A 21,464-nucleotide genomic window follows, 5' to 3' on the forward strand; every position below is an offset into this window, starting at 1 on the left:
TATTTATCTCTTCTGTCATATGGGGTAATGAATACATCACTGACTACAGAGATGAATGAGCAGTGTGTGGATTATTCACAGCAGTTTAAAGCACAACTAGCATGAGCACAATGAAAAAGCCTCTTGTAAGTCAGTGACTACATCATAAATGGATGCATATTTTTCTTAAAAAAAAAAAACTTCATAGACACAGTTGCTGTTAGCAACCCAGACAACATTACATTAATCTCCATTGTGCTGGCATGTCATTGCTTTCTACACTGGTCCTTGAGTAAGATATTATCATGGTCTACCTTTGTAGTTGTAGAACTGCTGATGTCAGGCTGCAGAAGTGTGCATGTTTTTCCTGTGTTTGTGCAGAATCTAAATCCACAGTTTCCTCATGCTGAGGTGCAGAGTAAACATTTTGTTGGGCCCAGCCGCAGGTATCTGGAGTGTCTCACTGACGGGTAAAGAACACTCATCAGGAGCACAGAGTAAACATTAGCCTTTTTGGTCTTTATTTGGTCACTTTGCTGTGCTTGTAACAGACTAAACTTCACTGACTATGCTCAAACTCAGGCAGGGCCTTCATTTACTAGGACTGGGCTGTTTAGAAGATGTGACATATTCAGTAAGATGGCTCACTGGCTTGTGTTCTACAGCTGACTACTCCCATGGTTTGTCCCCTTTGTTAGCCTTCAGGGAAAGGTCATCCCCGTTCATACGTCAAGTGTGAGGCTTTACACCCCCCTTTCCAAAGTCTGACCCCACAGCTGACGGCTAAGTCCCACATCTATGTCTCGGTTACCAAAACCACAAACCACTCCTGACTCTCTTTTTTTCCCTTTGGCTTTCTTTTTCTCTCTCATTTCCGGTTCGACTTTTCCAATAGTACATTTAGTTTGATTTAAACCATCCCCACGTCCTCCTCCACTGGAGACAACAATCAGCAACCATCTGGTTGAGCATTGCAGGGTAGCCATCTGCACTGACCCTGTGCAAAGATCAACTTCCTGAGATGTCATAGAGGCTTGTGTTATTGCATTCACTGGGGATGGTAAGGGAGGGAAGGGGGGGGGGTATCCTCCTGTCCATACTGGCCCCTTTTTCTTTTCTAAGGGCCCCAAGATGTTTTCTCTAAGGGATTAATGCATCTCCCACGCAAAGGAAGATTGCATTTCCCCTGAACAGAGAAAAGGATATCAGCAGTTTTAACTACAAAGAAGTGATGTTTATATGAACAGGACCATAGAATACGGCTGCTACTACTGCTGGGTTGGTCTTTATATGACACTACATCCCTGGGGTTCTTCTGAATCTCTCTCTCAGTCAGAAAATATAGGTAGAGGAAGTGTGAGCTGACTGCACGAAAAAAATCAAGGAAGTGGCTTTTTCCCCCTTTTATCTGCTGATACCGGGCTTTAAGAGATTTATGCTTCCTTAAAATCTAGTTTGGGAACCCAACCTGAAGCTGAATAAAAGCAGAATGTGTGTTCCCTCCTCTCTTATTACCACATTTGAAGGGAGTTAACCATCATTTTCTTCTTAATAATATTATAATAATAATAATAATAATTAATCTTGGCTTTGATTTGTTATTGACGTAGGAACACTGCAAATTGAATCACAGAAGATGTTTTGCTGTAATGCTGTTGGCTGTGAGAAAGAAAGAAACATGTCAGCATTGTTACCTTCCTTTAATTATGTCTACGCTTTCAAATAATGTCATTATCCTACTCTGGACACAGCCTAATTGAATTGCAGGTAGTGAACGAGAGGAAGAGAAAGCGGCAGGACAGTTTCTGTTGTCTGTAGTAACATATAAAATATGATGATTTAAAGTAATATGTAGTACATGGCTCATTGTGCCAAGGGAAACCATTAGCTTTAAGTTATTGCCCTGCGACAGAGAAGTTTGGTTTGCATTTGTGGATGCTCACCATATCCTCAAAAGGGGAAGAAAAATACAGTTTCATCCAAACATGTAAATGAGACCTCAAAATGGGAATTTATGGCGGACTCTGACTTTTTTCCTTTGGCAGGTTTTGGTACTTAACGTTGTACACTTGATCCTGCGGTGTTTAGTTAATGTTCCTCAAATGTTTAATGTGACTTTGTTTTTTGCATTTCTGCCCCGTTTCTCTACAAAATAAGTTTCTCATCTTCAAAGTGCAAAGCAAAAGTTTACACTGTATTGTTTGATGCCAAAGCTACTTTTGTAATAGAAGGAGAGAGAGACTAAAACAAACATAAGTGTAGACGCAACCCAGAATTACAGCATGGGTTATTTGGAGTTCTTTTTTTCAAATTTTTATTGTTTAAAACAAAAAAACAAAGCAGCTGTTGTTAGCTTTAACTACACTTCACTGCAGTCACCTGCTGTTGATTACTCAGATCAGTATCAGACACTTTGTAACTGAACAATCAGAGATTTTTGATGAATTAGATGCTGCAGTCTAATATTTACCTACATTAGCACCCACCTAGAAGGCAATTAAAGGTTGCCACATACAGATTATTTAAGTATTTTGTAGTTAGATCTGATAATTATTTTCAATTGCCGCCTCATGCAGAGATGTATTGCATTGCCTACCTTCACTCTAACACTGGAACACTTAGCATGTGCATGGAATGCATTTGAAAAAACCGAGAGGAGTGCTTCATGCCTTGTATAGTACTCTCTTTGTATGTAAACACTTATTTTGGAACAATAAAAATAAGCTTAGCCTCTTTGTCTGTAGTCGTGCAGATCCCATAGCCTCAAGAAACAAATATCTACCCACACACCCTTGACTTCTAACACTAGTCCCCAAGTAAACATCAAAAGAGTGATATGCGACCGCACATTGCAGCGAGCTTAGATGAGTAATGAACGGGTTTATCGAGTCTTTTGTCAAGCCCTGACTGGGTGCTGATCAACGCAGCTGAATCCAGGGAATGGGAATGTTCTGTACAGCTCACAGTGTTGCACACTTACTCGCATGCCAGTATACACACCCACACACTCACACATGCAACACTGAGGAAGAGATATACCAGATCTGCCACTCCTTTCTCCGAGAGTTACCTCCTGGACATTTTGTGACGACAATACAGCTGAAGTGAGTGAAGCAATCTGTAATTAGTCTCTGTCACAGTATCAGTTACGTCACTGAAAAACCCCACCCTTACATTTTAGCACACTACGGACAGTAAGTTGCGTTTAAGTGCGCTGGAAAGTCAAAAGTTGAGTCATGTAATATGGTAAAAAAAAAGATTCTTAGTCACTTCCTGTGTGTATATATTCTTTTACTCACCTGTGTTGTTCATCTGCTTTGGCACAAAGTTCAACTTTTATAACATAACAAACACAGATATATGAGAGTCATTTTCATTTGGAGAAGTTTACATAAGAAAAGAAACAGTTCAGATTGAATTATGAAGCCATTTTTGGATTAAATTTAACCTCTTCAGTTCTTCTTCACGGGTTGCACCTTGATGAGGAAGTCAGTTTATGGCTGAGGAAAATCAGGTCAACCTGCAACAGAGTCATGAAATGAACAACCGAACAGAATGTTTGCTGTGGCTGTGTGCCTGCTGGCTTGAGCAATCAACCACTTTTTTTTCAGTTGAGTGAAGTTTGCTAAACCTTTATTGCTCATTAACAGGAAGCAGAATGTATGTGTGCTGCTAGGAGGTATGTTATAACTGTCTCTGTAGAAAACCTTAATTCAGCATGTACAAATCAGTTTTATTAATATTTACAGCTGCAAATGTCATGACAACAATTTGTTTGTGACAGTTTGGTTTTCTCAGTCTGAGTAATAATTAGGGGGCTAATTACAACTCACAGGGCTCCTCTAATTAAAACAGCCAGGCTGCATTTTCTCATCTGCGTTGAGGCTGCTGGACTGCAGGGTTCATCTCAGGGAGATCCCTCAGGGAAGAACTAATGAGGAGGAAGAGGAGGGAGGGCGGCAGACAGCTGTTTGTGCCTAATTCTCACTGATTAGGTTCCTCTCGCTGTTATAGTGTGCGAACTCGACACAAAAACAGTGAAAAAAAACACATGAGCATTGAGCTGGGGAGATGGGCGCCAGTGTCATTTTTTATGAATGCATAGTGAGGCGTGTCTCAGACATTGGAGTGTATGGTTTGGTTTTCTTCATCTTCTGCGGTCATGAGCAGACATGTTGTGGAATGTGACATTACAGACATTACACCAGGACCATCATTTCTGATAAACAGAACAAAATATTGTTTATTTTTTTCTGATCCATAATCAAAAAACTTAAAGGAGAAAAAAAAACCTTTACCTGCTTATTTCGTGTACAGGCAGACTATTTGTGCATAGGTCCTTCGGTTGCATGCGTGAAGGCGTTGAACACAGCTGACTCGCTCTTCCTTGCCAGTTGCAACCTGTCTGACCAGTTCTGGATGAATGAACATGCACAGGGGAAGATGACCTGTTCTGTAAAGACACATTCATTCAGAAAATGCCTCTTGTGCCTAGCAGCCTGTCTTATCCACAGATTTTATTGTGTAACACTAGACAGGGTCCATTATCAGCTGGTAACTGTAGCCCTGCAAATCTCCCAGTCAGAGACTTTATTGTTTAAGGAACTGTTAAAGTGCATCGATCAGCGTCTGTGTAAAGGATGTTGTTAATTATCAGAATCAGAGATAGGGATTTTTCTTTGTGACGCACCAAAGTGTGTGTGGCTAGAAGTGCTGGTTGCAGCGGCTGCTTTAACTTGCCTGGAAATACTAAGGCCTCTGCCAGTATAAATACAGCCAGCTCACTTTGAATCATGAGCCTGAACTTGCTTTGTCACTAAGATTTGATTTTTGTTCTACATACAACCCTCATCATTATTTTCTCATGCAAAGCTGGCCAACTTATGTGTGCACAGACCAACATACACACTCACTCACACAGAAAGTCATAAACTGAGCCAGTGTGTGTTACATAAGCAGTGGATGTGTTGACTGATATCACTGTGGGGCCTGGGATTAATAGTTTTGTGCAGATGATTTACAGTGTGTCCTTTTGGTCTTTCCTGCAGTATGCCAAGGCATCACCAACCGTTTAAACCTGCTGGGTTCCAAAGAGGACCACTACCTGAACATGGTCAAGACCTACAGCAACTGCACGGTGGTCCTGGAGAACCTGGAAGTCACGTACATGGAGGAGCACAGAGACCTTACTTTTCTCAAGGTAAAAACTGCACCAAACATTTTACAGATCGGAGAAGTTTCCTATAATCTCTTTGGTGGTCTGTGTTGGCTTCAGATAATTAGTATGAGTGGAAAGTGAGTATGAGGATTCATGCAAGTATAATGTTCTGGTTAGATCCAAGCTGTAAACGGTGAGATTGGGCTCAGGGCAGATGTGAAGACCACACACACACACACACACACACAGGCTTGTACACACAAACAGAGAATAACATGCAGCCAGCAGATATGATGCAGCAGGCTTTTGCTACCACTGGATGTAAGTTGTCTTGTAGAAATAACATATCAGGTTTCTCTCTAAGAGAATGAGAGCTGCCCCGGTGCCATAAACCAGATGAGAGAGCTTCTGTGGTGGCAATGATGATAATATAGGTCTCCTCTATACATACATGTGCAGCTCTAACCTTTTTATTGGTGAAACTGTGTACAGAGAGAAAAACATGGCTCTGTTTTCTATGTTGTGCCATGATGTATATAAATTATTCAGGTTTACTCTGATTAAACATTAGCTTCACATCCATGTTTTTTCTTCTCCACAGTCTATTGAAGAAGTGGGTGGCTATGTGCTGATCGCCCTTAACACAGCTTCCAGGATCCCTCTGGAGAACCTGCGCATCATTCGAGGTCATTCTCTCTATGAAGGAGAGTTTGCACTGTCTGTGCTTGCTAATTATGACAAAGCTACAGGCCAGGGAACCAGTGAGCTCCTTCTGACGAGCCTGACAGGTAGGCAAGATTTTTCTGTGACAGAATGGCTGTTAAAATCAGAGCAATGTTACAACGTGCGTGCATTTCTTTTGCAGAAATTCTTAAAGGAGGTGTCAAATTTGGGAACAACAAGCTGTGCAATGTGGAAACAATACAGTGGTATGATATTGTCAATGCTGAAAGCAAACCCAACATGGAACTGCCAGTGCCTAGCAGCAATCCAATGTGTAAGTATTGCATTTCACAACACAATAAAAAGACTCCAAAACAAGCTCATGTTACTTACTTACTTGTGTTTACAGGCAGAAACTGCGACTCGAGCTGCTTCAATGGTTCGTGTTGGGCACCTGGTCCTCAAAACTGTCAGACTTGTAAGTTCTAATGCTTTAATGTATTCTGTATGTATTTTGATGTGCCATTTTAATGTGTTTAATGCATTTTCCATCATTCCCCTGAATTTGTGCCCCTCTCTCCAGTTACAAAGCTGAACTGTGCACAGCAGTGCTCCAAGAGATGCAAAGGACCTTCACCCAGTGACTGTTGCAATGAGCATTGTGCTGCAGGGTGCACAGGACCCAGACCCACCGACTGTTTGGTGAGACACCTTCATATGAGTTAAGCTTAAACCACAACAACAACAAAAAAACCAAATAATATTCAGTGCTAAGCCCTTACTCAGGATCATCCACTTTTATGATGAGAACTATTGTCATTGGTCTCAGTGCTAAAGAGAGGTGTAACAGCTGATTAAATTTTTCATCTGGTAGCACCTCGAGTATCAGAGTATGCTCTCCCTCTCTGTGCAGCTCTGAGGATTAAGCCAAGGCTGCAATAGAGGAATGCAGTGTTATCATTACTGTGGGGCTCTGTTTTGGCCTCGGTGAACTGGATGACTGTTGTTTGTGCTGCAGGCCTGTCGGGACTTCCAGGACGATGGGGTGTGTAAAGACTCCTGCCCAGGCCTCATGCGCTACGACCCCAATCTGCACCAGCTGGTTCCAAACCCACACGGAAAATACAATTTTGGGGCCACCTGTGTCAAAACCTGCCCACGTAAGATTATATGGATTAAACCTTTAGTCCTTATAGACACATAAGGACTAAAGACACACAAACAATGCATGAAACAAGAATGTGTGTGATATGAACCTATGTCCTTCAGGGTTGTTAGACATTCAGTGGTTACAGTTTGTCCAAGTTTAATTATAAACCGCATAAACAAGGAAAGAAAATGATTGAGTTTCAGGGTGTGTTAATGCAACAACTCGTCTTTATGAGCTGAACTTGCACAGGTCTGTCCTTGTATTACTCATATTCATGACGCACATTATGCTTTGCCTAAAGGGACACTTGGATGGATGTTGAATATATGATGCATTTTTAATATACAAAAATGAACAGTGTTATTTTACAATGATTCCAGATAATTATGTTGTGACTGATCATGGAGCGTGTGTGCGGACGTGCAGCGGCAACACATATGAAGTGGATGAAGGAGGAATCAGGAAGTGCGCCAAGTGCGATGGACTGTGTCCAAAAGGTAAGAGGGTCCACTGTTACTGAGCAACCTGGTGACAGGTCTCATGTACCGTACTTCACAGTTTAGTACAGACATCGATCGGTTTTCCCTCTTACCACACTGCTTGGATGTAAGATGCTAGGCTAAACCACTAATCACTTTCTGACCTTTGATGATTAGAGCCATGAATTTACTTAATTTCCCCACGGGGATTAATGAAGTAAATCTTAATCTTAATCTTAATCTTAATTGCACATACTTTATATTGCTTGGCAATTTAAAATACATTTTTATCAAGTCCTCTGTATTTGTCATTTAATAGAAAGCTAGCCACATAGCTTAGCATGCAACTCAACTCAAACACCTCATCCTGAACTTCAGAGAGTGGGATTTTGGTATCATAAAGAAGCTATTGCAATCTCCAACCTCAATGTTCTGGGAGAAAAAATGATTTACAAAATTGTCTCTTGACTTACAAACCATGTCATCATGTCACAAATATATATTGTGTACTGTACTCTAGTGAATCATGCTTATTTCTTTTCCACTGACATTTGTTTTGTTTTTAATTGTTTTACAGTGTGTAATGGACTTGGAACAGGAGACCTGACTCACACTCTGTCTATCAATGCCACCAACATTGACTCATTTAAAAACTGCACTAAAATCAATGGAAATATTGCAATCATCCACACATCAATCTATGGGTAAGTCAGGAACATTCAATCAGCTGCTATAGATTTCAGGGCAAGTTTACCAACAGCTGTCATTTCATGTTTGTAGGGATACGTATACAAAAACACCAAAGATGGATCCTGCCCAGCTTGATGTGTTTAAGACAGTTAAGGAAATTACCGGTAAGACTGCATAAGGCCTGAGTAATGCATGACGCACCAAATGCACACCAAACAGTTTCACAATTAACAAACATTTATTGCTGCAGGATACTTGTGGATTCAGACGTGGCCAGAGAGCATGAGCTCACTCAGTCCTTTTGAGAATCTGGAGATCATTCGAGGAAGAACCAAGCGGTATGTACCTGGTAGATCAAGCCCCCCCATCACCACTGCTGGATCACAAGGAGGTCATTTGTTTTTCCATTGTTGAGTATTTTTTTATTCTCTTGTTTTTTTCTCTTCTTCTCTCCCAGTGGTAGCCGCAGTGTGGTTATGACCCAGCTTGGTATCAACTACCTGGGCCTTCGTTCCCTCAAAGAAATCAGTGATGGAGATGTGGTCATGATTAAGAACAAAGACCTGTGCTACACCAGCAACAGTCACTGGAAGAGGCTCTTCAAGTCAGAAAGCCAGAGTGCCACTATAGAGGAAAACGCTAACGCTACCACATGCGGTAAATTTAGTTTCCCCACAACAAACTCTTGTTTGCCGTTTCAGGTTTCCTTTGATTACGTAACGCACAAGGCAGATTTAATTAATGGGCTCTAATTTTAAAATGGGATAATTATGCATGAAAGATCTGTTTTTGAGATTGTATGTTTGGTTTTCAGCTCTGAGGAACAACACTTGTGACAGGAAGTGCACCACGGACGGCTGCTGGGGCCCAGGCTCAGACATGTGTTTTGCCTGCCGTGACTTCAGCCGTGATGGGAGCTGTGTTGACTCCTGCAACATCCTGGAGGGGTAAGGGAGGACTCGGCCTTTTTAAGGTCTGATGTGCAGTGTTCCTTATTTTAAACAAATTAAGTTTGCTCTACAGTTCACTGTTTTAGTTCTGTTTTCATACTGACATCTGATGAATATTTGAGGATTATTAAAAGAAAGGCTAAGACCAAAGAAATGTTGGGGTTAGATAAACATTGTAGCAGAAATGGCACATTCACTTACATGTGTTTATCTTGGGAGGTCTCTGTCAAACATTGAATCCTGACATGCTTACAGTTTAGTAGTGAAGCTCTGTCAGCTTTGTTATTGAGTTTTTTTTGTTGTTTTTTTTTTTGCAGTGAGCCGCGGGAGGCCGTCTTGAATAAAACCTGCATGGAGTGTCACCCCGAGTGTCAACGCATGAACGCCACTGCGACCTGCAGCGCGCCTGTATGTGTGTCAGCAACAGCTAAACTAACATTACAAACAACACACCAAACGCCTTGTTAAAGTGTTTTCTAATTATTATTTATGAAGCACTTCTGCAGCATGAAATCTGTTCCTGGAGTGTTAGCGCTGCTGATTTCTCCATCAACAGCAGCCTCAGTAGACCATTATGCAGTGCAGCCACAAGACATGTTGTGTTTTGAATGGGTGTGGCTGTGAGATCTTCTGAGCATAATCCCATCTTTCATTGCAAACAAGTCCCCCCCCCCCCCCCCGTCAGATCACAGTTTAAGGTGTACCAGAGAACTGAGATACTAATCTTTTCACTGGTCTGAACTGAAAGCACAAGACTGAGTGTGTTGTCATTGCCAAACATTTGCTTTTTTATGAGGGAGATGGATGCGGCTCGTGCTGAGAAATTATTACTATGTGACAGTGTGGTTTAAATAACAGTTCCAGCTACTTTCAATAGAGTTATAAACATCATCATGAGTGTTTCTTTTTGTGTTTGTGTGCTCAGGGGTCTGGAAACTGTACTAAGTGCGCCAACTTCCAAGACGGACTGTACTGCGTGTCCCGCTGTCCCCAAGGTGTGCCAGGGGATGACACACTTGTGTGGAAATATGCAGATGAGATGAAAGTGTGCCAGCTGTGCCACAAAAACTGCACTCAAGGGTAAAAGCGCTGCTTAGTCAAGATGAGAATCGGCATCGTATTTCTCTGTTTTGCCAGAATCTTGATACAGAAGTGCACTGCGAGCCTGAGGATCTGCTGGCACAGATAGAGGAGAATGAAGGAAAGTGAGGAAATTCTTGCAGAGATTATTGAAACCAGACTCTTTCGGAGAGATGTTAAGAGCCAAGACTACGACACAGTACTGTTATTTTTGCATTCTGCTTTTGTTTTGTGAAGCGCTGGCATATCTGTAATTTGTCACAGAACAAAAGCATAATAGCTCCACCTTCCTCCATGTTGGTACACTGATTTGTAACTAAGAAAGTGGTTCTTCTAAGCCACCAGAAGCAGCCGTGTTTTTATGAAAAAGAATACGTATTTCCATAACGTGTCAGTAGTTTAATGTGTTATAGAAACGTCATTGGACTGCATGGAAATAAACAGTCCTCAGTTAACCCCGGTGACTGATGTATTGCAGTGTATTTAGTTGTATTTAGAACTTGGATGGTTTTTACTGACAGAAATGAAATCAAATATGTTGGGAAACGTAGAAGTTATTCGTCTTTTGTGGCCACTGATTGCAACACGTTTGTTTGTTTGGCATTTTTAGGAAAAACAATGGCTTTGCAGTGATATGTCGAATCTGCCGCGCGAAGGAGCAAAAAACAGCAAAGTAACATTAGAGACTCTCTTTGTTTACAGGTGCATTGGACCCGATCTTGAAGGGTGCCGTATTAAAAGGTGAGTAAATGTTACAAACGTACTTCCACTTCTACACCTGTGACACAGCAGCAGACGCCACGGATACATAGACGGTCCAATAAAGAACTTTTAGGTCCATCTGGAATCCACAGTGTTTAGGTGTCTATAGGATTGTATAATCCCACACTAGCCCAGGACACATTGGTTCATATTCATCATGTAATGAAACAGAGACCGCAGATGACCAAACTACAACATTAGCATAAGGATATGCTTTATTTTCCTGATTGGTAAAGGTAAAGATGCACCATGTGTTATTCTGATGCAGGTTATGAGATATTCAATGCTATATATCCAACATTTTCACACATTTTAAAGTTTTAAGACATTTAAAAAAAGGGTGGTGGTAATATATACATTGTGTTGTGTTTTCTCCATGTTGATCAATTCTCAAATGTGCTCTGTTCTCTGGCTGCATTCTTAAATCAGCTTGCTGTCTTTCAGCCCTCCCGGTCTTTCCATGATCGCAGCTGGTGTCGTCGGTGGACTGCTGGCTGTTCTAATTGCAGGCCTGTCTGTCTTTGTGCTGCTCCGCCGACGCCACATCAAGAGGAAGAGGACCATGCGCAGACTGCTCCAAGAGAGAGAGGTAAGATGAGAAAACACATCAGGATGCTGAGACAGCTGTAAGGATTCACTGCATTTCCAGCAGCATGGAAACGAGTTTGTGAGACAGTTTGCTCCTTCTTTGCAGTTGGTTGAGCCGCTCACGCCCAGTGGAGAAGCACCAAACCAGGCTCTGCTGCGGATCCTGAAGGAACCTGAGTTTAAGAAAATCAAAGTGCTGGGGTCAGGAGCATTTGGTACAGTTTACAAGGTAACAACATGCCTCAGGTTCATGTCTGAAACCACCTTACATTCAAAATGAAACTGAACTTCACTGGAACTCTGCTGTGCTCTGTGTGCCAAGCTTTCTGAACCAACACCCATCACTGTCTTCACTCATCTCCATGTGTTGTTAATTTAGTTTTAATCAGATCACACATCAGTGACGTGTGTTTTCATAGTGACATTGTGGGAGTTCAGCTTCAGTTTGGGGACAAAAAAAATGTGTCCTGAAGGTTAAGTGTTTATTTTAGGGCTGATTTTACATTAAGGTAAATCCATAGGGAGAAAATGTTCTTCTATACAGAAACCAGAAGTGTGCTCTTGGATTTCTGTCTTTGTGAGAACTACAGTAGTTTCAGCTGTAGACCTTTTATAATGAGGACATTTTTGCAGAGTATAAAGTATACAACTGTGTGTCCATACAGGGCCTGTGGGTTCCAGAGGGAGAGGATGTGAAGATCCCTGTGGCCATCAAGGTTTTGAGAGAAGCCACATCACCAAAAGCAAACAAAGAAATCTTGGACGTAAGTTCACAGATTTATGTGGTGAATTTTAGGCTCCAAGCTTACTGTAACACTGAGTCAGAACTCAAACAGAGATTCAGTTGATATGTTATTTCCCAGCCTCCTTCAGTTAACTGTGTCCTGCTGCTTGGAAATGAGACTGGAAGTGTGTTTAGAATTGTACGCACATTTCTATTTGTAGTTGTCTCGACATTTTTATTTGATTAAAGGGGCCCAGAGGTAAACACTGCGAGTGGCATTTATTGCCCGCCAGGTAATAGTTTAACAGTAATGTACCCTGTAATTTATAGCACATGCAACTTTGTTTGAAACAACGTGTTTTCATTGTAAAGGAGAAGGTGTCATGTTCCATGGTGACCGCCTGTTATATATGGTGCTGTAGGAAATGGGATTAATCCGCTTGGACGGCGGAGTGTAGGCGTTGGTGTGTAATCCAAGGCTGAGGTGCTCTGAAATGGAATGCCGTCCTGTTCTAGAGGAATCAGGCAAACAGAGCAGTGTGTGTCTCAGATCCTGGGATTCTGTGGTTGTTGCTGCAGGTCCACTGAATACCATGACCACAGGGCAGTCTAGAACTTAAGGGGGGAAAGATTAAGTTAATTTTAAGCCTCTCTGATTCTTATCAGACGATGACAATTACAGAGGTCGAAGCATGAGCAAGGCTTGTTTACCGTCCAATATTGATAAAGTAATAGGCATGTGGAAAAAACTAAGAAACAATCAATGCTTTCTTGACATAAAACCTGCTAAATAAAGCTGTGTTTGAAGTCCTGTTTGCAACGTTCCCCTTACAGAAAGCTATTTTTGCTGGCCAGTGCAGATTATCCCTGTGGTTTTTTTCCCTTAAAGCCGAGTTTCCACTCTCAGGCAATAAAACAGACTTGGCTGTGTATTACTGCTGCTAAGAAACTTATCACCTAACAGCGGGTTTCTCTACAAATGTTTCTCAAGCTGTCATCGGCCAGAATAAATGTGGACACATCTGCCAGTATGAATGTGGACAATGAAAACAAAAAAACAAGTCTTGCACATGGCATTTGACTACTTCCTCAAATTCTTGTTATTAATCTGTATTCACATAACAGGAAGCTTATGTGATGGCCAGTGTGGAACACCCCCACGTGTGTCGTCTGCTGGGCATCTGCCTCACCTCCACCGTGCAGCTCATAACCCAGCTGATGCCTTACGGCTGCCTGCTGGACTATGTCAAAGAGAACAAGGACAGTATCGGCTCCCAGCACCTGCTCAACTGGTGTGTGCAGATAGCCAAGGTGAGAGAGGAAGCTCCTGAAGGCGTCAGGTTACGCCATGTGGTCTGTGGAAGCTGGATTGGGTTTTTCACTAACAGTACGCCTTATTATAAGGTCTTTGCTGGTCTGTAATGGTCCTTCATGGCATGAAAAGAACACAGAAACATCTCATATTTCAGTTTTGTCAGTATGCTTTAAAGAACACCACACAAAGAAACACTGTTAACTGATAAGACAAATGTTAGATTTCAATGCTGTTTCTATGTTTCCAACCATATCAGACAGCCTAGTGAAAGCACGGCTCTGATGTAATAACCTGCACTTCATCATTTGTTTGACAAAAGGGTATGAACTACCTGGAGGAGCGCCACTTGGTGCATCGTGACTTGGCAGCCAGAAATGTGCTGGTGAAGACTCCTCAACATGTCAAGATCACTGACTTTGGTTTGGCCAAGCTGCTCAATGCAGATGAGAAGGAGTACCATGCAGATGGAGGAAAGGTTGGTTGTAATTCAACATATATATATATATATATATATATATATATATATATATATATATATACTTTATATTTGCAGTCATATAAAAAGGCCCTAAATATTTGCAGTAGTGTTTGTGTGTCTGCTGGTTAGACAGATGACTTCCTGTAGATAAATCAGCTGCGTTTCATAAAAAGATGGCATTTATGCACTTCTTATGTAAGTGCTCTGCTGTATAAATAGTTTCTATCAGCAAACTGACTTCTGAGATAAATGACAAATCAGGTTACCTCATTTTCTTATCAGTATTCCTTTATGCAACATTTTGTCTTTATTTTTTTAAAACTCATTTTTCACTGCCATGTACAGACCTGCAGCTCTCTGGGAACAGCACAAGACAGTTATATAAAAAAAGGGAAATACAAAACGTTTCTCCATTTTCACACTGGAATCAGGATGTTCAGAATTTATGGTAACAACTGTGTGGAAAAAATGCAATACCATCGAAATACCTTATCATCTCTTATCTTGGAGGGCGATTCATTACTGGATACTCACTGAAATACAGGAAACTATTTTAAGCATTCTGCTTCTATTCTTCTGCAAAACATAATTATGACTCACACACTTCTTTTACACTGTTTTTGCTGTTTAGCACCACTAGGTGACAGAAGACAGTCATTTCAATCTGAGAAAGCCTTTGAGTAAAGAGGCCAAATTTAGTCAGAAATAAAAAAAGTGCAACATTTGATGTACAGAAAAGTGGAAATAAGGACTGAGATTTTTGTTTTTTGTTTCACAGGTACCAATTAAATGGATGGCCCTTGAATCTATCTTGAACAGAACGTACACCCACCAGAGTGATGTGTGGAGTTACGGTAAGCTGCTGCTGCTGCTGCTGCTGCTGCTGTGATGCTCTCCCTCTAACCCAGTAAGGCAGAATCCTTGTGTAGCTTCAGATATGTTAAACAGCTGAGCCTCTGGACTCCTGAGTATTGGTGACAGTCTCACTGGAGAAATATTTATTCATTGCTTAAATAAAGTGTTTTAACAGCAAACCAGGCAGAGAGAAAGGGAAAACAGGATGATTTTGAAACTTCAGATAGGATGTTGTTTTTGGACCCAGTAAAAGCTTGTCAACATTTTAAAGCACAAACTGAGAAGGGAAGAACATCTTGCCTGCATCTGCGTTTTTCAGGACACAGGTAGTGCACACCTACACAGCAGCAGTCTCAGATGGACAATTTCACGTCAGAGATTGTTGCCTCAACCCACGTAAACAGTTATTCCAGCCCAGGAGCGCACATATGCACAGACGCCTACACACACACACAAACAGTTTTTTTTTTGAGTGGGCCAGCTTCCAAATCTCCTCTTCCCAGAGGGTTTGATCATGCCTTCCGCTCAATATGGCAAAAGCATCAGCAGACCCTGGCAGAAATGACAGGCTTCCTTTCCTCCTCCCCCCCCCCTTTTCTTTAGTTCCTCCAGCACAGAGATGCATCCTGCTAACTCCCACTCCTGCAAGGCAGAGCCAATTTGTCAACATAGCTATTTTGATGCGACGTGTGATATTTGAGAAGCGTACATCCTGTCACTCTGGTTTCCTCTTGTTTTATTGGGAGCAAAACAAAATGAATGACAGCTCATCAGACTGACATTTACCAACTGTCTTCTGTTCTGTGCTGTAGGTGTGACAGTTTGGGAGCTGATGACATTTGGAACCAAACCATATGATGGGATTCCAGCCAGTGAAATAGCCGGAGTCCTGGAGAAAGGGGAGCGGCTGCCTCAGCCCCCAATCTGCACCATAGATGTCTACATGATCATGGTGAAATGTAAGCTTGGTGAAAGGCTGATATTTACACTTTGTATAAAGTACTATTAGTTGTTTGATCAAGAGAGAACTAGTTTTTCATGCAGGTGTGCCCACATTTGATGGTTATATGCCATGTGATACCATTAATCAGTTATGCAGGATTATTAAACGATTCTGATTTTACCAAATGACCTCTGCTGATGTGTCTACACAGGCTGGATGATTGATGCAGACAGCCGGCCTCGTTTCCGAGAACTAATAGCCGAGTTCTCAAAGATGGCTCGAGATCCGTCGCGTTATCTGGTCATTCAGGTATAATTTCACTTCCTTAAGGCTTCTTTAATCTGCATCCATCTAATGCTGAATGCCAGAGATTAGGAGATCCTTAAAGCTGTAACAAGTACCTGCGTTCCAGGGCGATGACCGCATGCACCTACCGAGTCCCACAGACACTAAATTCTACCGTAGCCTGATCAGCGGTGAGGACATGAAAGATGCTGTGGACGCAGACGAGTATCTGGTGCCACAACACGGCTTCTTCAGCAGCCCGAGCACCTCCCACACACCACTGCTTCACTCTGCAGTAAGTTGATTCACAGCTTCAGATAATCTTTCAGGTAACCTTTGTGTTACTATGACTCAAAATTTGGCATTTAGCTGAATATTGCACTAAAAATAAATGTAACTTTTTTCTACCTGCTGCTATTACAAAAACACACCTGCTTAGCAGTCATGTATGTCAGAAAAAAACACACATATAAACACAACATTTCAAGCCAGGACTGTACACTCGAGATTAAGGGAAAGTGATGAATACGTTTTTGGTTACACTGTATGAGTTGGTATCTCCAACCTTCTGAAAGTGGTCTGAGCTTCAAGAAAACTGCATAATCAGATGATCAATAGTTGTCCTGCCGGCACATGTAACGAGAACTGTATGTGCCTCTACTTCAGGCCAAAGACATATCAATCACTACTTAGAGCTGATGATCAGTAAATAAACATGCACAAAATGATTTGTTCACACTCCAGGCCTCAGACTGATGTAAACAGTAAATACTGTAATATTCATTTCTCCCACAAGGTGGCGTAGGTTTACTTAAAACTCATCCTGTGTAAACATCACAAGATATTTTGTGTAATTGTGCACAAGATTACAAAAGAGTCCATTAAACTGTTATTAATGCTTGAAGCTTGACCACTAAATTTTAAAAAAAGGGACAAATAGTGAGTAAATGTGTTGAGTCAGCTGATTCATTAAGGACTCGAAGGGAAAAAGTCCCGGAAAAAATCTGCCATAATTAAAGGAGGAGAAGAAAAATAATTCAACAGTGCACCCTATACCAACACGCAGTTGTGAAAATTTAATTGTGTTATTTTAACTGCGTTTTGGGAAATGGGATCTCTGCATAAATCATTACCCCGTGAGTCAGAATGGGAATAAACACAGCCATTTTTTTAGCCTGTTGAAAACAATTAGCTTTCACTTCAGTCAGCAGACAGAACAGCAGCTGCTAAACTGAGTCTGGGTGACCGTACCGTGTGGAGGGTTTAACTGATTGCCCTGAGTTGAATTAAATTGGACAGTGTTGCCTGGCCTGAACCCCTCCTGACTCCAGCTGCCCTCATTCTGTTTAACTGTCCTCTCTCCTGCCCACTCGTCCTCCTTCATCAGCTCCTCTCCCACGTTTCCTCCCAGTTGCCCTTTGATTGATGAGAACTGAGTAAGGAGAACTTCAGGTTCAGTGAAGGTCGTGCGTAGGCCTGGCTCTCCTACCTGGGATCACTGCCGGCCACCGACAGCCTGGTTAGCCCTTATGAGCCTTCAGGTTTGATTACCTTTACAGGCTCACATTTTAAAATCTCTGTCCAATAAAAGCTCAGAACAGGCCTGCTTTTGTAATATGACTGTGGGGATGGCTCGCTACTTGGTCGGGAGTCATTTTTTTACAGATGGTCGCCGCTTCGGCATGTTTAATTTCCTTTTCTTGTTGAAAGTAATTGCATTGCCACAGCTGTCACTCTGTTCTCTTTATATGCTCGTGGTTTCACGCCGTTCTCAGTCCTTGCACGCGAGTGTCTGACAGATGCAACAAAGCTTGTCAGAATGCCTGAATGAATATGAATCGGCCTGGTGGACGTTCATTTCGATCCCCATCAGCTTGTACTCAGGATGGCAGCTGTAACTTTTAGGATGCCATAAAAACACATTACTGTCACAATTCAAAGAGAACGTAGTCTCCTTTTAGAGGCTTTAAAATAAATCACAAGACCAAAAACCTCCTGTGTCATGTTTGCACCTAAAATGCCCCTTCCTGTTTTTCAGAGTCTGAATAGTAGCACTGGAATGTGCCACGGCAGGAACGGCTTACTGGTAAGAGAGATAATTAAACCTCTGCGCCCCTCTTTGTATACAGCATTTATTGTATTGTTCTTCACAACCTTAAATCCCTTCTATGTGTCCCCTTTTTTTAACAGAATGGATTCCCAAGTAGAGATGGAAGCATGGTGCTGCGATATATCCCTGATCCCACTGACAACCTTCTAGACGAGGCCTTCCAGCCTGCTCCAGGTGAGTGTCCTTCAGCTTTAAAACCGCTGGTGATTCTGCACCATCTCTCTCTTTTATTGGCTTTCAGGAGAACAAATGAGGACATCTAGTGGATCAAGTGCTTCATAAGATCATCTTGATTTGGTTCTAATAAATGCATGCTCCATTATCTATGTATTCCCTGTTTTTTTTTACAGACTACATGAACCAGAACGGAGTCTCAGACGTGGTAAATCCCATCTACCAGCATCCCGGTCCTCCTCGCACCCTCCTTCCCACCATCTCCTCAGACGACACAGAGACGGAGTACCTGAACTGCTTTAAGAACGGGGCCAATGGGCCTGAGTACCTCAATGAGGTCCCATGCCCCGCTATCCTCCCCCTCACTTCTAATGGCACAGTTCAGTGCATGCAGAAGTACCAGCTGCAGAACAGCATAGACAACCCCGACTACCAGCAGGATTTCACCCCCACCTTCAAGACACACGCCAACGGACACATTCCCGCAGCAGAGAACGCAGAGTACCTGGGACCAGACTGAGCTACAAGAAATAAGACACTTCTGCGTCTGGGCTGAAAAAGCAATGGGGTACATATATATGTTGTATCCTGCATTAGTCAGGTGACATTTTCTGTAGCTTCCTGTATCGTTTGCATGCCTTCAAAAAAATATTCTTCTCACCACCAAAAACCTTGAAAGCAGGACGAAAGCTGAGCTCAGTTAACCTCTGAGCTGCTGGACCATACAGTGGATGCCGAAGATGTAAACCTGTCCTAGTCAGGAAGTGAAAATCTTCTCTGAACACTTCAGAACATTATGCACAAGGATCCAAACGTGTCAGTGGAGGAATGCTATTCAAACTCCTTCATTGTTTTTTAGGAGGTGTGAAAGCTCTGTTGCATGAAACAGAAGCTGGCAGCTCAATCCAAAAGTCAACCTGAGGTACAAGTGTTGTAGACTCAGTTCTCTGAGGCGAAGAAGATTAACAACACAGGCATCGGAGGCCCGACGACACTCTTCCTGAAGGATGAGGAAACAAAATCTTGCAATGTATAGAATGTATAGAATGTATAGTCAGCATAACGGGGGATACTGGTGAACTGTTTCATTTCAGTATGTTACTTTAATGTTCTAAAACAGCCGTGTGTGTGTGTTTGTGTGTGTGTTTGTGTTTGTGTTTGTGTGTGTTTGTGTGTGTGTGTGTGTGTGTGTGTGTGTGTGTGAGGAATATCTCATTCTTCCTGCTCACTACGCACAGTATGTAAAGAATGTGATGGCAGACATACTGTTTGCTATGTTTGCCCTCTGTTCCTGTTCATGCTGCTGTTTGTCAGCGCAGCACTTTTTGTAGTTTTTACAAGGCATATTAGCCAGGAGACTTCCCAACAACTCCTGGCAGCATATAGAAGTTGTTGATGTTTTTTGATGTGAGAGACTTTATCAGTTTCATTTTTATGAAGACTGAAAAATGCTGGATGAACTGTTCTAGGCCAGGTGAGTAACATGTTGAAACGTTAGTAGTATTTCTCTCTCATGTCTTTTATTTGAAACTAGAACGTTTCTGTCTGTTGTCTTTTTATTGTTTTTTCTATTTAGCAAAAGTATTTCACACGGGGTGTCGAATCTTAAGAATCTGCTCCTTGCTTTAATGTTATTTAGTGTTGTGAGAGCATTAACGTTGTTAAAAATGATTCCTAGTTTTAAAGGAATATGGTAGCAGCAGACAGATTTTTACACAGGTACGTGTACAGAAACCAGTGATTATGCTGTAATACACCCACCAAAAATACTCACCTATAATTTATACTCCATACACAGTTTTGTCATATCATACGTGAATATGCACTTATTCCTGAATTGTGATTATTTCATTCAGTCGTGAATAAATCTGTTTTTCTATGGAGACTTGTTTTGAATTCCCGCTTAAGATGCAGGAAGGACATCGTTCATCCACTCTGTTTTTGTTTTTATCTAAGTGCCTCTTTCAGCAGATGATGAGCAGGACAAGAGGAGCTTCCACCCACCAGACATTCAGGTTTACCATTCAAAGGGTTTACAGCTGTGATGTAGTGTTAACATTGAATACAATAATCATCAAAACAGATCAAAGGCCAGCTTCATTATGTCCTTTATCTGCACTTAGCTGATTATATCTCCAAGCAGATCTTTAAGTAAAGGAAATGTTCCTTTAACAGCAGGCCAATATATGCTGACGGCTGCTTCCTTCAGCACAAAGTAGAACTTTAAATCTGAATCAACGCTTTAAACTGGATCCTTTCCACCATGTGTGTAGGTGTTTTTACATCATAAAGGTACTTTCAGTTTCACTATGAGAGTTATTACAGTTTCCTTAAACTGGGGCGATACATCAAATAAACATAACAAACAAGAGGATATCTTCTCTTGAACTGTTCAGGTTTAGAGGATGGTTTTGTTAAAGAATAATAAACCCCCCTGCCGTTTTCCCCAGGCTCCTATAGCTGAAATGATACTCGATTCAAAGACAGTGACTGGCAACAAATTCATCATTGATTTTCTTCTTTCTTCTTGGCACAAACTATATAAGACAATAAATACAGCAAATGTGACTGTGGTCAGATTCACTGTGTTGATTTGTAGCCTGAAGCTTGTGGCACATTCATGAAGCAGTTTCCACAAAGACTGCAATAATTGCAATTTATTTATGAGTTTCAATGGCAAACTGTTTATTTTTTTTTAACTTATAGCTGTTTGATGCAAAGACTTTACTCAACAGCCACAGTCTAAACTAGGAAAGTGGAAGGAAATTGAGTCATTAAATTAAAAACAGTCACCAGTAGTGTGTCACCACCAGTCACTCAGAACCACGGTGACCCTGGTAACATTCTCCCAAGAAATGCTAATGAGTATTTTGTTAATACATTATTAAGAATAGTAACATTAAGAACATCAAAGTAGGTAGGTTAAATGTAATTTAATAATCTCTAGCAGTAAAACATTTGCAAAATGGTGACACCGGCTCACTCAGCTGGTGTGTTTCATCAAAACTGAGCTGATCAAAATCATTAACAACAACAAGGATTCTTACATGAAGAAAGAAAGAGCTTTGTGCATGTGGTATT

The 21,464-nt window shown here is 41.6% G+C and overlaps 1 protein-coding gene across 2 annotated transcripts in view; it reads left to right on the forward strand.

Moving 5' to 3' along the window:
• The window catches only part of egfra (epidermal growth factor receptor a (erythroblastic leukemia viral (v-erb-b) oncogene homolog, avian)), a 31,919-nt gene extending 11,370 nt beyond the window's left edge, over positions 1-20,549 (forward strand). The window contains exons 2-28 of one of the 2 annotated variants that reach the window (XM_028428338.1): positions 5,028-5,179; positions 5,739-5,925; positions 6,003-6,134; positions 6,210-6,278; positions 6,384-6,502; positions 6,819-6,960; positions 7,331-7,447; positions 8,007-8,133; positions 8,210-8,283; positions 8,370-8,457; positions 8,577-8,776; positions 8,934-9,066; positions 9,387-9,477; positions 9,995-10,149; positions 10,852-10,890; positions 11,341-11,500; positions 11,606-11,728; positions 12,165-12,263; positions 13,349-13,534; positions 13,858-14,013; positions 14,795-14,870; positions 15,684-15,830; positions 16,026-16,123; positions 16,227-16,394; positions 18,138-18,185; positions 18,290-18,383; positions 18,560-20,549. In XM_028428338.1, the coding sequence (XP_028284139.1) occupies positions 5,028-5,179; positions 5,739-5,925; positions 6,003-6,134; positions 6,210-6,278; positions 6,384-6,502; positions 6,819-6,960; positions 7,331-7,447; positions 8,007-8,133; positions 8,210-8,283; positions 8,370-8,457; positions 8,577-8,776; positions 8,934-9,066; positions 9,387-9,477; positions 9,995-10,149; positions 10,852-10,890; positions 11,341-11,500; positions 11,606-11,728; positions 12,165-12,263; positions 13,349-13,534; positions 13,858-14,013; positions 14,795-14,870; positions 15,684-15,830; positions 16,026-16,123; positions 16,227-16,394; positions 18,138-18,185; positions 18,290-18,383; positions 18,560-18,903 (3,524 nt within the window). In that variant the 3' untranslated portion in view covers positions 18,904-20,549. The remainder of the gene's footprint in view (positions 1-5,027; positions 5,180-5,738; positions 5,926-6,002; positions 6,135-6,209; positions 6,279-6,383; positions 6,503-6,818; positions 6,961-7,330; positions 7,448-8,006; positions 8,134-8,209; positions 8,284-8,369; positions 8,458-8,576; positions 8,777-8,933; positions 9,067-9,386; positions 9,478-9,994; positions 10,150-10,851; positions 10,891-11,340; positions 11,501-11,605; positions 11,729-12,164; positions 12,264-13,348; positions 13,535-13,857; positions 14,014-14,794; positions 14,871-15,683; positions 15,831-16,025; positions 16,124-16,226; positions 16,395-18,137; positions 18,186-18,289; positions 18,384-18,559) is intronic. The other variant, XM_028428339.1, reaches the window with a different exon arrangement.
• Positions 20,550-21,464: the final 915 nt, after the last annotated feature.

Source organism: Parambassis ranga, chromosome 17 (genome assembly GCF_900634625.1).
Source record: "Parambassis ranga chromosome 17, fParRan2.1, whole genome shotgun sequence".
In the NCBI taxonomy this organism is placed as follows: Eukaryota; Metazoa; Chordata; class Actinopteri; family Ambassidae; genus Parambassis; species Parambassis ranga.